General features: G+C 40.6%; 1 protein-coding gene across 5 annotated transcripts in view; it reads right to left on the bottom strand.

Moving 5' to 3' along the window:
- LOC118905958 (cytochrome c oxidase assembly factor 5) overlaps nt 1-16,501 on the bottom strand; it is a 38,311-nt gene that overhangs the window by 20,793 nt on the left and 1,017 nt on the right. For 4 of the 5 annotated variants that reach the window (XR_005022388.1, XR_005022387.1, XR_005022386.1 and 1 more), the window contains exons 2-3: nt 10,698-10,781; nt 7,002-8,195 (exon numbers count right to left, since the gene is read on the bottom strand). Coding sequence is in view for 1 of the 5 variants with exons in the window: in XM_036873044.1 (XP_036728939.1) it covers nt 8,154-8,195; nt 10,698-10,781 (126 nt within the window). In the remaining 4 variants the exon portion in view is untranslated. Of the gene's footprint in view, nt 1-7,001; nt 8,196-10,697; nt 10,782-16,501 lie in introns of those variants that run through there. The other variant, XM_036873044.1, reaches the window with a different exon arrangement.

Genomic DNA, 16,501 nt, shown 5'->3' with positions numbered 1-16,501 from the left:
AGTGCAGTGGAATAAAAAGGCCAGAAATAAACCCTGGTATAGATGGGCAAATAATTTTCAACAACGTAGAAGACCATTCAATGAGGAAAGGATGATCTTCTCAGTAGTGTTGGGAAAACTGGATATCCACATGCAAAAGACTGAAACTGGACCCTTACCTTCTACATAGCAACTCAAATTGGAACAAAGACCTAAACATAAGAAGTAAAACGATACAGCTCCTAGGAGAAAACTTAGGGGAAGAGCTTTCTTGGACAGGGCAATGATTTCTTGGCTACAACACCAAAAGCACAGGCAACAAAAGTAAAAACAGATAAACTGGACTATATCAAAATTGCAAACTATGCATCAAAAGAACACAATCAACAGAGTGAAAAGAAATGGGAGAAAACATATCCAAATCATATATGTGGTAAGGAGTTAATATCATAATATACAAAGAACATCTAGAACTTAACAACAAAAGAGCAAACAACACTTTTTAAAAATGGGCAAAGAACTTGAATAGATATTTCTCCAAAGAAGATCTACAAATAGTTAACAAAGACCTGAAATGATAAAATGGTGCTCAACATCAGTAGAATTGGTGGTTACCTGGGGGTGGGAGGGAGGACAGGGTAATGGGGAGTTGTTTAATTGGTACAGAGTTTCAGTTTTGCAAGATGAGAAGAGTTCTGGTGACTGGTTGCATAACAAGCTGAATTACATAACACTATTGAACTATATACTTAAAAATGGTTAAGATGTTAAATTTTTCATTATGTATATTTTATCACAACTAAAAATTAAAAATATAGGCACTAATAAAGGTATCAGAAATTATGTTGTAAATGGATTATAGACTTACATGTCAGCTAAAACTATAAAACTCTCAGATGAAAACAGGAATAAATTTCCATAAGCTTGGAAGAGGCAGTGGTTTCCTTTAGATACACCAAAAGGAAAAATTGGAATTCATCAAAATTAACAACTGTGCTCCAAAAGACAGCATCAAGAAAGTGAAGATAAACTACAAACTGGGAGAAAACATGTCAAAGGCCAATCATTTGTCTTTAAAAGGAACTTGTATACCTAATATACAAAAAAAACCCACAAAAAATGACAATAAAAAGACAACTCAAATGAAAAATGGACAAAGGATCTGAATAGACATTTTTACAAACATATACAAATGGCCAATAAGCACTGAAAACATGCTCAATATCATTAGCCATTAGGGAAATGCCAATCAAAATCCCAATTTGATAACACTTCATACCAAATAGAATGACTGCAGTCAAAAAGATGAAAAATATATTGAGGTGCTCCTATGTTGGGTGCATATTTATTTACAATTGTTATTATCTTTTTCTTGGATTGATCCCTTGATCATTATGTAGTGTCCTTCCTTGTTTCTTGTAACGGTCTTTATTTTAAAGTCTACTTTGTTTGATATGAGTATTACTACTCCAGCTTTCTTTTGATTTCCATTTGCATGGAATATATTTTTCCATATCCTCACTTTCAGTCTGTATGTGTCCCTAGGTCTGAAGCAGGTCTCTTGTAGACAGCATACCTATGAGTCTTGTTTTGCACCCAACATAGGAGCACATGAATATATAAGGCAAATGCTAACAGACATAAAAGGGGAAATTGACAGTAACACAGAAACAGTGGGGGACTTTAACACCCCACTTACACCAATGGACAGATCATCCAGACAGAAAATTAATAAGGAAACACAAGCCTTAAATGACACATTAGACCAGATAGACTTAATTGATATTTATAGGACATTCCATGCAAAAGCAGCAGAATACACTTTCTTCTCAAGTGCACAGGGAACATTCTCCTGGACAGATCACATCTTGAGTCACAAATCAAGCCTTGGTAAATTTTAAAAAATTGAAATCATATCAAGCATCTTTTCCAACCACATTGCTATGAGATTAGAAATCAGCTACAGGAAAAAAACTGTAAAAAAACACAAACACATGGAGGCTAAACAATATGTTACTATATAACCAATGGAACACTGAAGAAATCAAAGAGGAAATCAAAAAATACCTACAAACAACAACGTAAACATGACAATCCAAAACCTATGGGATGCAGCTAAAGCAGTTCTAAGAAGGAAGTTTACAGTAATACAATCTTACTTCAAGAAACAAGAAAAATCTCAAATAACCTAACCTTATACCTAAAGCAACTACAGAAAGAAGAATAAACAAAACCCAGAGTTAGTAGAAGGAAAGAAATCAAAAAGATCAGAGCAGAAATAAATGAAATAGAGACAAAGAAAACAATAGCACAGATCAATGAAACTAAAAGCAGGTTCTTTGAGAAGATACACAAAATTGATAAAACTTTAGGCAGACTCATCAAGAAAAAAAGGGAGAGGACTCCAATCAATAAAAATTAGAAGTGAAAAAAGACATTACAGTGGACACCACAGAAATACCAAGGATGGTAAGAGACTACTACAAGCAACTATACACCAATAAAATGGACAATCTAGAAGAAATAGACAAATTCTTAGAAAGGTACAACCTTCCAAGATTGAACCTGGAAGAAATAGAAAATATGAACAGACTAATCACAAGTACTGAAATTGAAACTGTGATTAAAAATCTTCCAACAAACAAAAGTCCAGGACTAGATGGCTTCACAGGTGAATTCTTGTAAACATTTAGAGAAGAGTTAACACCTGCCCTTCTGAAACTCTTCCAAAAAATTGCAGAGGAAGAAACACTCCCAAGCTCATTCTATGAGGCCAACATCACCCTGATACCAAAACCAGACAAAGCTATCACAAAAAAAGAAAATTACAGGCCAATATCACTGATGAACAGATGCAAAAATCCTCAACAAAATACTAGCAAACCAAATCCAACAACACATTAGAAGGATGATACAACATGATCAAGTGGGATTCATCCAGGGATGCAAGGATTTTTCAATATCTGCAAATCAGTGTGATAAACCACATCAACAAATTGAAGAATAAAAACCATATGATCACCTCAATAGATGCAGAGAAAGCTTTTGACAAAATTCAACACCCACTTATGATAAAAACTCCAGAAAGTGGGCATAGAGGGAACCTACCTCAACATAATAAAGGCCATATATGACAAAACCAGAGCGAACGTCATTCTCAATGGTGAAAAACTGAAAGCACTTCCTCTAAGATCAGGAACAAGACAAGGATGTACACTCTTGCCACTTTTATCCAACATAGTTTTGGAAGTCCTAGCCACGGCTATCAGAGAAGAAAAAGGAATCCAAATTGGAAAAGAAGAAGTAAAACTGTCACTATTTGCAGATGATATGTACTATATGTAGAAAATCCTAAAGATGCTACCAGAAAACTACTAAAGCTCATCAATGAATTTGGTAAAGTTGCAGGATACAAAATTAATACACAGAAATCTCTTGCATTCCTATATATTAACAACAAAATATCAGAAAGAGAAATCAAGGAAACAATCCCATTTACCATCTCATCAAAAAGAATAAAATAACCTAGGGCTAAACCTACCTAAGGAGGCAAAAGACCTGTACTCAGAAAACTATAAGATACTGATGAAAGAAATCAAAGATGACACAAACGGAGAGATATACCATGTTCTTGGATTGGAAGCCTCAATATTGTGAAAATGACTATACTACCCAAAGCAATCCACAGGTTCAATGCAATCCCTATCAAATTACCAAAGGCATTTTTCACTGAATTAGAACAAGAAATTTTACAATTTGTATGGAAACACAAAAGACCCCAAGTAGCCAAAGCAATCTTGAGAAAGAAAAACTGAGGAGGAGCAATCAGGCTCCCTGACTTCAGACTATACTACAAAGCTACAGTCATCAAAACAGTATGGTACTGGCACAAAAACAGAAATACTGATCAATGGAACAGGACAGAAAGCCCAGAGGTAAACCCACACACCTGTGGTCACCTAATCTATGACAAAGGAGGCAAGAATACACAATGGAGAAAAAAGAGTCTCTTCAATAAGTGGTGCTGGGAAAACTGGACAGCTACATGTAAATGAATGAAATTAAAACACTCCCTAACACCATACACAAAAATAAACTCAAAATGGATTAAAGACCTTGTAAAACTCTTAGAGGAAAACATAGGCAAAACACTCTTTGACATAAATCACAGCAAGATCTTTCTTGATCCACCTCCTCGAGTAATGAAAATCAAAAACAAACAAAGGGGACCTAATGAAACTTAAAAGCTTTTGCACAGCGAAGGAAACCATAAACAAAACAAAAAGACAGTCTTCAAAATGGGAGAAAATATTTGCAAATGAAGCAACCGACAAGGGATTAATCTCCAAAATATACAAACAGCTTATGCAGCTCAATAAGAAAAAAACAACTCAATCAAAAAATTGGCAGAAGATCTAAATAGACATTTCTCCAAATAAGACATACAGATGGCTAAAAAGCACATGAAAAGATGCTCAACATCACTAATTATTAGAGAAATGCAAATCAAAACTACAATGAGGTATCACCTGATACCAGTCAGAATGGCCATCATCAAAAAATCTACAAACGATAAATGCCAGAGAGGCTATGGAGAAAAGGGAACCCCCCTACACTGTTGGTGGGAAGGTAAATTGGTACAGCCACTATGGAGAACAGTATGGAGATTCCTTAAAAAATTAAAAATAGAACTACTATATGATCCAGCAATCCCACTCCTGGGCATACATCTGGAGAAAACCATAATTCAGAAAGATACATGGGGACTTCTCAATGGTTAAAAATCCACCTGCCAATGCAGGGGACACAGGTTTGAGCCATGGTCTGGGAAGATCCCACATGATGCAGAACAACTAAGCCCGTGCACCACAACTACTGAGTCTGCGCTCTAGAGCCACAACTACTGAAGCCCGCATGCCTAGAGCCCTGCTCCGCAACAAGAGAAGCCACTGCAGTGAGAAGCCTGCGCACCACAATGAAGAGCAGCCCCTGCTCACCACAACTAGAGAAAGCCCGTGCATGGCAATGAAGACGCAACACAGCCGTAAATAAATAAACAAAAAGATACAAGCACCCCAATATTCGTTACAGCACTATTTACAATAGCCAGGACATGGAAGCAACCTAAATGTCCATCAACAGAGGAATGGATAAAGAAGGTGTGGTACATATATACAACGGAATATTACTCAGCCATAAAAAAGAACGAAATAATGCCATCTGCAGCAAGATGGATGATCCTTGAGACTGTCATACCAACTGAAGTAGGTCAGACAGAGAAAGACAAATATCGTATGATATGGCTTATACGTGGAATCTAAGAAAAGGGTACAAATGAACTTACCTACAAAACAGAAATAAAGTTACAGATGTAGAAAACAAGCTTATGGTTACCAGGGGATAAGGGGGGGAGCGGGGATAAATTGGGAGATAGGGATAGACATATACACACTACTATATATAAAATAGATAACTAAGAAGGACCTACTGTATAGCATAGGAAACTCTACTCAATACTCTGTAATGGCATATATGGGAAAAGAATCTAAAAAAGAGTGAGTATATGTATATGTATAACTGATTCACTTTGCTGTACACCTGAAACTAACACAACACTGTAAATCAACTATACTCCAATAAAAATTTTTAAAAATAAAATAATAAAATTTTTAAGAAGTTATAATTAAAAAAACCCAAAAGGTGAAAAATAACAACTATTGGTGATATGGAGAAATTAAAATCCTCATACATTACTGGTGGGAATGTAAAATGATGTAGCCACTGTGGAAAAGTTTGGCAGTTTATCAGTTAAAGTTGGAGTTATCATACGACACGGTAATACCACTCTTAGGTATATAACCCAAAGAAATGAAACATGTCCAGATAAAACTCATTAATAAATGTTCATATCATTAGTCATAATAGCCCCAAAGTGCAAATAACCCAAAATTTCCTCAACTGATGAATGGATAAAAAAAATGTGGTATATCTATACTATGGTATATTATTCAGCAATAAAAAGCAATGAAGTATCGGACTTCCCTGGTGGCGCAGTGGTTAAGAATCCGCCTGCCATTGCAGGGGACACGGGTTCGATCCCTGGTCCAGGAAGACCCCACATGCCGCGGAGCAACTAAGCCTGTGCGCCACAACTACTGAGCCTGCACTCTAGAGCCCATGAGCCACAACTACTGAGCCCACGTGCCACAACTACTGAAGCCTGCGTGCCTAGAGCCCGTGCTCTGCAACAAGAGAAGCCGCCGCAGTGAGAAGCCCGCGCACCACAATGAGGAGTAGCTCCCGCTCGCCACAACTAGAGAAAGACCGCGCGCAGCAACAAAGACCCAACGCAGCCAAAAATAAATAAAATTAAAAAAAAAAAAAAAAGGAATGAAGTACAGATAGATGCTACGTATAGATGAAACTTGAAAACATGGTGAAAGAAGCCAGTCACAAAAGGCCACATATTACATATTTCTATGTTTATGAAATGTCCAGAATAAGCAAATCTATAGACACAGAAAATGTATGAGTTGTTGCCAAGAGCTGGGGGCCGGAGGAGCGGGGGGAGAAGGGAGTAACTGCTAATGGAGATGGGGCTTCTCTTTGGGGTGATGTAAATGCCCTGGAATTAGACAGTGGTGATGGCTTCATGACTGGGCTTCATGACTGTGACTATTAAAAAAAAACAAAAAAAACAAAAAACACTGAATTGTATACTTTAAGGGTGAATTTTATGGTATTTGAATTTCTCCCAATGAAGCTCTCAATAAAGCTGTGACTAAGAAAAAGATAGGGTTCTATAAAATAATTTGAGTTTCTTATCAAACTTAACTTTTAATAAAAGTTGTAGCACTTAAACAGGTATACAAGAGGTATTGAAAAAATCCATCATTTTCCCTTTCCCAGTGAATAGTATATACAACAGACCTCAGTGAATTTCTGCAACAAGGATCAGTGCTGATGTGGAATTCTCACAACTTTAGGTGAACCTTTAAGAAAGCAAATGAGCTACAGAATACCTTGATTGCTTTAACTCCAGTGAACTGCAGGTCTATGAAGAAGTTATGGCTCCTTCCATTATTCTTCAATACTGAAAAAAAAAAGCTGAAAACTTGGATTCATATCTGGCTCTACTATATTATATGATTGGAATAAAATTACATGATTCTAAACTTTTACAAGCATTTTATGGTTTTCAGTCTTGCCTTCTATAGTCAATACCTACTGGCTCTGAATCCTTCTTTCCTTTTAGGATAAAGCCCATCATTCATTCAGTGTGATTCTGACATGAGTTACCAAATACAGTGCATAAGACCCAGGCCTGGCCAAGATCATGGGGTCCCATCCCTTTTTCCACAGGGACTACAGGTCTAATTCAGGGGCAGGTGTTCCACAGAAGACAAGAGTCCTTTTGTAGGGTCTGATTAGTGGACCCTAGAAAAGGTTATCTCTCTTCTTTTTGGGTCACAGACCTTAAGGATGTGTGTTTTTGATGGACACTGGCCTCTTTCCCATTATGTAGAGAGGGCCAGCCTAAAAACGAGGTCAGGAAACAGAGAAAAACAGTCAAGAGATGGAGGCAAGGAGCCCTGGCAGCATAATCCCAGGCTCTGGATCCAGCTATGCCTAATGAGTGATATTAATGTTTTGAGGTTGTTACTTCAGTGATTCAGTGCAAGGGAAGCATTTCTTCTCCAAGGAATCAAACACAATTTATTTTAGAACTAAATAGTACAGACTGAATAAAAGAAAGTTTTATCCTAAACTTTCCAGATAGACATTTTCTCACCAGGCACCATGTTGATTTTAACAGTCCCATTAGTGGCCTTCACAATATTCAAGAAGGATGTACAAACTGTGTCATTTGGTTGAGGAGTCAAGTTTGAAAATAACAAGCTTTCCATTCTCTGTGCTTCAGAACAATTCTTAAAACACATCTACTATGTTCTTAGCTCATAACTATTCAATTAAATTTTTCTTCTAAAAATAACTTAGAGCAAGAGAAGCATTTACTTTATACATACTCATCCATTTTCTTCAGTGTTCCATGGGGGAAGAAACTGCTCCAACTGAACAGATGTAACAAAAAGTACGTTTCTTATTTTGGCTTCTCTGTTTTAATGACAGAGAAAATCCTTTGTTGTTTTCATCTTGGTTTCAACATAGTAGTGTCAATATCCTTTTCTTCCCCTGAATCTTGATCTGGCATCCAACTGAAAATAAATATACAATTAAATAATACTCTGGACACCATAATTAAACACAGATTTGGTCATGGGTGTCACTATATGAGAGAAGTAAACCAGTTTCCAGCACACTCAAAAAGGCAATGGTCACAGCTCCCAAGGCGGGGGGGGGGGGGGGGGGGAGATGGCGTTAAAAACGAAAGTTCCTGGGCTTCCCTGGTGGCGCAGTGGTTGAGAGTCTGCCTGCCAATGCAGGGGACATGGGTTCCAGCCCTGGTCTGGGAGGATCCCACATGCCGCGGAGCAACTAGGCCCGTGAGTCACAATTACTGAGCCTGCGCGTCTGGAGCCTGTGCTCCGCAACAAGAGAGGCCGCGATAGTGAGGGGCCTGTGCACCGCGATGAAGAGTGGCCCCCGCTGGCTGCAACTAGAGAAAGCCCTCGCACAGAAACGAAGACCCAACACAGCCAAAAATAATTAATTAATTAATTAATTAATTAAAATAACTTTAAAAAAAAAACGAAAGTTCCATTTAAGGTCACAATAAGGATTTTCTTCTTGAGTGCAAATTTCACTTATCTTTTTCTCTGAAGTACACTCAATGTATGTTGTTCTTCAAACAAACCTGACTTTCTAATTAGGTTTTGTTTGGGTTAATATTCAAGTGTTTTTTTAATCTTTAAATAGTAACTGAAAAAAGAGGAAAGAGCCTTGAACAATGTTATGTAACACAGCCACTTTGGGATTAAAAATCCTTAAATTACTACTCATAGGTCAACTCTATGTTCTCTGACTTAAGCCTCACAGTGCAGCCACTTCTTAAGGGTGGTGTGGTAGTGTGGAGGGTCCTAGTCAGTAGAGAAGGCAAAACTGCATAGACAGTCAATACCACTCCCTAGAAATTCCATAGGAAGGAATTATTTTAGAGCTAAACCCTATTAATGAGGACAACACAGCCAGTGTGGGACACACTGCCATTTCTTCATCTGAGCACTAGATAAAGTAGCTAAGAGCCACATTTTCAAAAAATAAATAAATAATCTTCAAGCATGGGAATCATGATCAGGATGATGAGAGGCTTATATTAAAAGGGAAGAGCTGATTCAAACTCACCATCTCACCTTCACTCTGGGTCATACACTCACTGTTTTAAATATTAAGCAAAATTACCAGCACAATTTAAATTGTTTTGTTTCAGGTTTTTGCCAAGAGTGCATAAGTTGCATTAGTTAAGTGTGAGGCAACTCCACTATGCTGGAGGACTAACAGTGAGTCACAGTCTTAAAGAAAGGCTGCAAGAATCTCTAAGTCTGCTAAAAAGTTCCCTATACTGCTCCTTCTGGAGTCCAAAAGTATGAGTGAAGCTCTGCCTTGTACTGATATTTGAAATGGTCAGAAGCACGTTTACTTTTTATTCAAAATGGTTACAAATTTCTGCAGAAGGTAGATAAATTGTGGAAAATTTTTACATGTTCTGATTTCTTAAAGTTCTTTGGACATCAAAAACTGACGTTCAGGCTAGGAATTACAGGGAGTTTATTACAAATTCAATCATTACGATTAAAAAGGATAACTCATCACCTCCTACAGTAACTGTTCTTTATAACTTCTCAATTATTTAAACATGATCTGACATTCTTGAAAGATCTAAAGGCTTGCATCTCACACGGGTAACAAAACTATGTGAGAGAAGGCAAGAAAATCCTCTTTTCTTACGTTAAATGACAGGAAAATATGGCAAATGTGTCACTTGAGAAAAGAAAGAGAGCATGGCTAAATTTAATCTAACTTCACACCTCCCTGGATCCGGTTAGTTAGCAAACATGCTCAAGTTCTTGTCTGGCCTCCCAGATCATAATATACTGTACTCTCTGCTTCTCCTATCAACAAAAGGGAAGGGATTTGAGTGCTGTCCCTCAACAAACAAAAGCAGGTTCAAGTCCAAGTTACTGCTGTCTTTAGAGGGATGTCCATTTTTCTGATTTCGTATTTTCTTTTCACAAAGAGAAAGCCCCTGGTTTCTATTCCAAAGATCTTTGTAGATCTTTGGAATCAAAGAACACTAGAGTAGAAACCATGAGATTTGTAATGTCCTCTTAGGCTGTCTTTCCACAATCCCTCACTCTACAAATTCAAACACAGACACCAACATCTCCTAATCACACCAACATGTAAGGCACAGTGCACGCACCGTAGACCCCACATTATGGGTCTGTGTGTAGCTGCCAAATGACCCAAATACACAGTGACCAACATCAACTGTGCCCCATCTACACTTGCCAAGACTGCACTCTCTTTCAAAAATTCATGAAGTTTAGCTGCTGTGGTTAGCATAACAGCAATAACAGAACAATCAGCTGTGGGTTTGCATGAATGCTACCTCACATTAATTCACTGGGTAAGAAAAAATACATCCTTTTTTCCAAGTGATATCACTGCAACCTATTTATAATTACTAAGTCACTCACATATTTAACTCCACAGAGCTAATTTTTAGCATAAGCTTTTAAAAATCTTTAGCTACTTACCACTGATCTTTTACACTCAAAAAATGAGTATTTCAAAGCTTTGCAGTTTCCTTCCTTCAGACACTGCCGAGGGGATTTTCCTTCCTACGACACATAAAACAATATAAATACCTGAGAAATTTTCTCACAAAGTACAAAATAACTGTCCTTCTGGAAATAGTTCTTTTTTAAAAAGTTAAGGAAAAGCAGAAAACAGTAATTTGTATAAGAAATAATTCATAATTCATTTTGACTGTTGGTACTTAAGAAGAAAAGGATAGAATGAAAAAATGTGTAAAATAATTTTGGGGCACTTTAAGGGTGCCCTTGAATTTTTGAAAACACTGGTTTCCATGGGATACTTTTCTTTAAAATGTTTATATAAAAATCTAGAAACTGCTATCTTCAGCTCCTTATGTGTAAGAAAGGGAAAGAGTAAAGGTGAAAGTAGTAACGGGGTTTCTTCAGGGTTTTTAAAACTTTTACACTCAAGAAGTCCTAAAGACAGAAGAAAGTAGTGTGTGTGACACAGAGAGAGAGAGGGAGGAAGTGGAGGGGGGGGAGGGAGGGGGAGAGAGAGAGGAAGGGGGGAGAGGGAGGGGGGAGAGAGAGGAAGGGAGGAAGGGGGAGAGGGAGGGAGAGATGGAAAGAGGAAGGGGGAGAGAGAGGGAGGAAGGGGGGAGAGGGGGAGGAAAGGGGGAGAAAGAGGGGGAGAAAGAGGGGGGAGGGTGAGAGAGGAGAGAGAGGAGAGAGAGAAAGTGGAGAGAGGAGAGAGAGAGGGAGGAAGGGGAAGAGGGGAGAGAGGAAGGGGGGAGAGGAGGGAGAGAGAGAGGAAGGGGAGAAGGAGGGGGAGAGAGAGAGGGAGGAAGTGGGAGAGAGAGAGGGAGGAAGGGGAGAGGGAGGGACAGACAGAAAGGGAGAGAGAGGAAGGGGGAGAGGGAGGGAGAGGGAGGGAGGAAGGGGGAGAGAGGGAGGGACGGAGGGAGGGAGAGAGGGGGGGAGAGAGAGGAAGGGGGGAGAGGGAGGGAGAGAGAGAGAGGAAGGGGAGAGGGAAGGAGAGAGAGAGAGGAAGGGGAGAAGGAGGGGGAGGGAGAGAGGGAGGGAGGAAGGAAGAGAGGGAGGAAGAGATGGAAAGAGGAAGGGGGGAGAGAGAGGGAGGGAGGAAGGGGGAGAGAGAGAGGGAGAGAGAGAAAGTGGGGAGAGGAAGGGAGAGAGAGGGAGGAAGGAGGGAGTGAGGGAGAGGGAGGGAGGGAGAGAGAGGGAGGGAGGGAGAGAGAGGGAGGGAGGGAGAGAGAGAAAGGGAGAGAGAGGAAGGGGGGAGAGGGAGGGAGGGGGAGAGAGAGAGGGAGAGAAGAGGAAGGGGGGAGAGGGAGGGAGAGAGAGAGAGGAAGGGGAGAAGGAGGGGGAGAGAGAGAGAGGGAGGGAGGAAGGAAGAGAGGGAGGGAGAGATGGAAAGAGGAAGGGGGGAGAGAGAGGGGGAGGAAAGGGGGAGAAAGGGAGAGAGAGAAAGTGGGGAGAGGGAGGGAAAAAGAGAGGGAGGAAGGAGGGAGAGAGGGAGGAAGGAGGGAGAGAGGGAGGAAGGGGGGAGGGAGGGAGGGGGAGAGAGAGAGGGAGGAAGGGGGGAGAGAGGGAGGGACGGAGGGAGGGAAAGATAGGGAAGGAAGGAGAGAGGGAGAAAGGGGGGATAGGGAGGGAGAGAGAGAGAAAAGGGACGAAGGGGGAGAGAGAGGGAGGGAGGAAGGGGGGAGAGAAAGGGGGGAGGAAGTGGGGGAGAGAGGGAGGGAAGGAGAAGGAGAGAGGGGGAAGGAAAGAGAGAGGGGGAGGAACGGGAGAGAGAGAGAGGGAGGGAGGGAGGGAGGGAGGGAGAGGGAGGGAGGGGGAGAGGGAGAGAGAGGGACGGAGAGGGAGGGAGAGAGGGTGTTCACGTGAGAGATCAGGAATGCTGTAGTGGTGAATGGGAGGGATTGTTCTGGAAGGTATTATCAGGTGGCTTTAAAGTCTCCAATTACAATATCATTTTAATGCAAGCAAGTTTACCTCCAACACAACTCTGCATTTTCCCACCCCCTACTGCCATAGTCAAGCTCTCTATTCTGAGAAGCTCACTGAGTAAGAACTGGAAGAGGAGAGTGAGATTTTAACAGAATTTATATATACTTGGGAGGGAAGATCTCCCTGGGCCCAGTGTGAAATTAACTGGTCTTTAAGCAGTGAAAGCTCATAAGAGCTTATGAAAAATGGATTAAACCATTCCCTTTCTGCCATCAAGACAGGACAGTGCTACAAGAACACATTCACAGGGGAAGTGCTTATTTCTGACTCTTAACAAATAAGACTTTAAAAATCACACTTGACAAACTAACTGCAAAACTAGATTAAGAGCTAAAATTTAGTAGTATTTTTAGTAGGTAAACATGGGATAGAAATGACTTCATTATCATATCTTCATTATCTTAAAATATTTTGAACAAATTTACTGCCATAAATTGAACTTAACACAAAGGCACTTAAATATACTGGACACAAAGAAGCATCTACAGAAAGTGTATTTCACAACTCAAAGAAGCAAGATTAAAATTTAACTACTGCAAAATTTCTTTTTGAACCCCCTACCCTACTAATTTGTCTAGTAACTGAACACTCACAAGGACTAATTTATTAAAAAAAAAAAATTCAGAACTGTCCTAGCTAAGTTTAGCAGGAGGTTAAAAAGTAAATACAAGCTATTCCTGTGTACACAGGGCTTCAAACAGCAGGTAGGAGAAGGTATACACATGCTAAGGTTCACTGGCAGTGTGAGCAAGTCACAAAGCGGGGGAGGTAACTGGGAGGGGGCGAGGAGGCAGGGAAAGGCGCTGAGGGGATTCCCGTTTCCCAGGGCTGTAAATGCATAAAACAACATCTGGAAAAAGGAGACTGAACTTGAATTTTCTGAATCACCTGAGGTTTAATGACATTAAACTAACTTGCAATTCATGAGGGAAAAAAATCAAAACCTTACATTTTATTACTGTTAAAGAAATAATAAATGAATAAAACATATACTGCTCATAAACTTTAGCTTTATGCAGTGCTTCACGATATAAAGGAAGATCGTGAAATCTTCCTACTCGAAGTGAATTCCAATGCAAAATGAATCAAGCAATTTTGTCTGAGAGTAAAAATGACCCTGTTCCACGTTAACTTTAAAAGCTCAAACAGTCCCAGTTAGGTGCCCTAAAATCTCAACAGCTTTCGTACTGGTTCTCAACATTTCAGAAAGATGTTAATGAGGTCGGCTAGAGTACTACTTAAGTAGAAAGCTCTGGTGTAACTTAAATTTCACCTGCTCTTCATCTTCAAGGATTTCCCCTCAAGCAGATTTTGCCACCCCGACTCCACCACTGCGATCACTCTCCAAAACCTTTATTTTGCAAGTGCCAGTCACACTCCTAGTTTTTACTGTGAAAAAAGCTACAGGGTACCACATCTATGGCATTCCTGATCCCCAGGAACCTTGGCCACATTCCAGTCTTTATGTCTGCTTGGGCCCTAGATTTGAATTGTCATCTACATCAGTGAATCTCAAAAGTGAACCAGAACAGAGTAGCAAGCTTCTCTGCACTATTATGTTCCTCCCTCAAACTCTGTAATGAGGTTGCCCACATGAACAACGTGGAGATAAAAGACTACAACTATACAAAAGACTGTAATTTATAAACTGATGCTTCCCCAAACCGTATCTGAGATGCCACCTTTTTCACAAGCTTTCAACCCATACTGCCAACTGCCTACTGGGAAGATCCATCCAGATACTACACTTAAGAGAGAAATATTACTTCATCTTCCTCCACCTCCACCCCTAATGGCAGATTGCTAACTGTCCCCTTAATATTCACTCTTCCTTCTGAGTGGGGCATATGGCTGAGCTAGATTTCCCAGCCACCTTGCAGCTGGGTATGGTCATGTGACTAAGTTCTAGCCAATGGAATATGCAGGGAAGTGAAATGTAAAACTTCTGGGTTGGTCTGTAATGGAAAGTGGCTTGCCCCACTTTCCTCCCCCATGTTACTAGGCCTGATGATGTGGAAGCAAGGCAGTCTTGGACCATGAGTGACAGAGTAATATCCTAACTCCCATCACAGCACCTGACACCACCGATCAACAGTGTTCAGGTGCATGGAAGACAGACAGGATCAGACTAGACCCTACTTATAGGCAAAAGAGAGAATTCTCTATCTTGTTTAAGCCACTGTTATTCCGGGTCTCTGTAATATTTGTCTGAACCTATAACCCAACTAATACACTCCCAAGCTTATTTGCCTTCTGAGGTCAAGACTGGTGATTCCCAAACATGGTTGTGTCCAAGAATCAACCTGAGACACTTTTAATTTATACGGGAGATGGGGAGAGCAGTGGAATCTGTACTTTTAAGCTCTCCACCTCCATCTCCAGGTGATTCTGATGAAAAGTCAGCAGGTCTGGAAGCTGTTAACAGAGACACAAGGGAGATAACTTGTAATTGAGTTCCCTGGGCACAGTTTCAACTCCCAGGAGTCAGAATCCTAAGAAGTTTATCCAAGAGATGCCTTTTGAATCTGCTTTTTCCTTCTCTTCTCCAGCCCCACTGGAGTTTACATCCTTATCACCATTACCCTGAGTTTCTCTGAGCCCCTACAGTTTCTTGGCTATCTCTCAGTGCAGCCCCAGAACTAAGTATTTTATGTTTAATTCCTCCCTAAAGTAAGGTCTAGCAGCTTTGCAGGTGGGTTAAAGATTGGCAAGGAGAGACTATAGCATCATCTGCCAAAAGATCAGATTAATTTCTTTATTCAAGGAGCTGAGGAATCAAAAACCTTATCATAAATGAGGTGGCCATACACAGCAGGCATATACCTCAGCAAACTCCCCCTTGGTCTTGAGTTCCTAGTGGGGGGGGCTGGGCTGGAGCTGCCAGTGACACCATCCGAGAAGGTAGGCTATCCGCCTGGATTTGCATAACTCAATGTTTTGCCTCATATTGCCATTTTATAGTCCAGTTGAAGTGACCATTCAGGATGAATTTAACACAAACTGTCAATGCACTTCCATTTAAGAGACTCTTTATATGAAAACACCACATTTTCCTAGTTGACCAAATTCAGCAACAAAAAGGCCAAATACTCAGTGGGGGAAAGCAACATCCGTGCAATGTGTCCGGGTCATTACCTCTGCCTACACCTTCCGAGCTTCCCAGAGATCCAATTTCTACAATGTGTCCCATTCATCTGTATGTCCCCTCAATCAGACTTGGCACTCAAATGTTTGCTAAATCAATCAATCACTGCAAAAAACCAACTTGGTGTTCTCCCTGCCACCAGTATCCTCTTCCACTTCCAGAGTTTCTTTCCTCAGTCCTACTCTGTGCCGGAGCTGCTCACTGTGACACACAAGGGCTGTCACCCATGGCAACCGTCCTCTCAAGCCTCCTGGCACATTCCCCTTCCTCCAGCCCAGCAGGGTACCAGCTTTTCGTGGGCCTGCCACATCTCCCTGATTCTGCACGTGCTGTTCTTTCAGATTCTCCCCACAAACACCACAGCCTCCACTCCTTTACTTGATGAACTACTACTCAACCTTTAAGACTCAGAACAAATGTTACCTCCTCCTGTGAGAAGTTTCCAAATTCTCAAGCAAAATAAGTTGCTCTCCACTGGGTGCCCGAGGCATTTTGCTCCTCTACTCATAAAACAAGTATTTACTGAATGCTTACACAGCCCTTGCCAAAAACAGTGAACCAAATGTAAAACATGAATCAGCAGAAACACCAATACAGCCTCATGATTGATATCCATTTTCGGGCAGTT

Source organism: Balaenoptera musculus, chromosome 13 (assembly GCF_009873245.2).
Source record: "Balaenoptera musculus isolate JJ_BM4_2016_0621 chromosome 13, mBalMus1.pri.v3, whole genome shotgun sequence".
NCBI classification, from domain to species: domain Eukaryota; kingdom Metazoa; phylum Chordata; class Mammalia; order Artiodactyla; family Balaenopteridae; genus Balaenoptera; species Balaenoptera musculus.
Note: the sequence above shows the minus strand (reverse complement) of the source record. Positions and strands in the feature narration are given on the sequence as shown.